Below are 1,099 nucleotides of genomic sequence, written 5' to 3'. Positions count from 1 at the left end.
CCAAAGATGATCATTGAGTTTAAGATGTAGCAGATAAGCTCAGTAGAAGGAGCAGGGATGCAGGCCAGTGCAAACAATGGGCCTGGGTCACACACAAAGTGATCGATGATGTTGGGTCCACAGAAGGAAAGTTGGGAGATAAGGACAATGGGGACTGGATAGCAAAGAAATCCACTCACCCAGCAAACACAGACCAGGATCAGACAGAACTTCCCAGTCATGATGGAGGGGTAACGGAGTGGGCGGCAGATGGCCAGGTACCTATCATAAGCCATAACTGATAAGAAGAAACACTCTGCTGTGCCCAGTGAGAAAAAGAAATAGAATTGAAGGAAGCAGCCAGTGAAGGAGATGGTCTTGGTATCAGAGAGGATGTTAGCCAACATGTTTGGAATAGTGGTGGAAACGTACCACATCTCTAGGAAGGCAAAGTTTCCCAAGAAGAGGTACATGGGCGTGTGGAGCTGCCTGTCCCATTTGACGGCACAGACAATAGCCCCATTCCCCAGCAGCGTCAGCAGATAGACTACCAGGATTAACGAGAAGAAGAAGTTCTGCATCTCCCTTGGACCAGGGAAACCCAGGAGGACAAACTCAGTCACAAAATGTGTTGCTGTGTTCTGGGATCCCAAAGCTGTTAGAGACACAGAAGCAATTAAGGAGTGAATAGTAATGAACATGTACATTGAGAATGTACATTTTGTCTTCCAAATGACACTTTGAGCTATAGGGGGTGTGATTTATCTCTCTATTTTGCAGATAATGAAACTGGAGACCAGAGAGACTTAAGGGTTTTTTTCTTTTTATATCAATGTGCAAAGCCAGTAACTCCGAGATTCACTGGTCCATTTGGAGACTGGTTTGGAACAAACCTCATTTCATTTCAAATATTTCTATAAAAGCACATTTGAGTATAAATCTGACACAAAAATAGCTGTAAAGTTGCCTCCATAGTAGGAGTTTCATATGTAGAAGTCCAATAAAAATCAGATAAGCATGTAACTGTGGGTGGGAGTCTCAAGCCTCTTTGCTTTTCTGCTCTCAGAAAGCAGCTGAGAACTCTCAGGGTTTTGTAAAATGGTTTGAAAACCCTCTATCT

General features: G+C 43.6%; 1 protein-coding gene across 1 annotated transcript; it reads right to left on the bottom strand.

Moving 5' to 3' along the window:
- Positions 1–5: 5 nt before the first annotated feature.
- Positions 6–680, bottom strand: LOC120583100 (olfactory receptor 11H6-like; the record flags this gene model as incomplete). Its single annotated transcript, XM_039838441.1, has 1 exon — positions 6–680. A coding segment is annotated over exon 1 (675 nt), but the record flags the coding sequence as incomplete, so codon positions are not given.
- Positions 681–1,099: the final 419 nt, after the last annotated feature.

Source organism: Pteropus medius, unplaced genomic scaffold (genome assembly GCF_902729225.1).
Source record: "Pteropus medius unplaced genomic scaffold, Ma_sr-lr_union100, whole genome shotgun sequence".
NCBI classification, from domain to species: Eukaryota; Metazoa; Chordata; class Mammalia; order Chiroptera; family Pteropodidae; genus Pteropus; species Pteropus medius.
The sequence above is the reverse complement of the archived record's forward strand: the minus strand, read 5'-3'. Positions and strand labels throughout refer to the sequence as shown.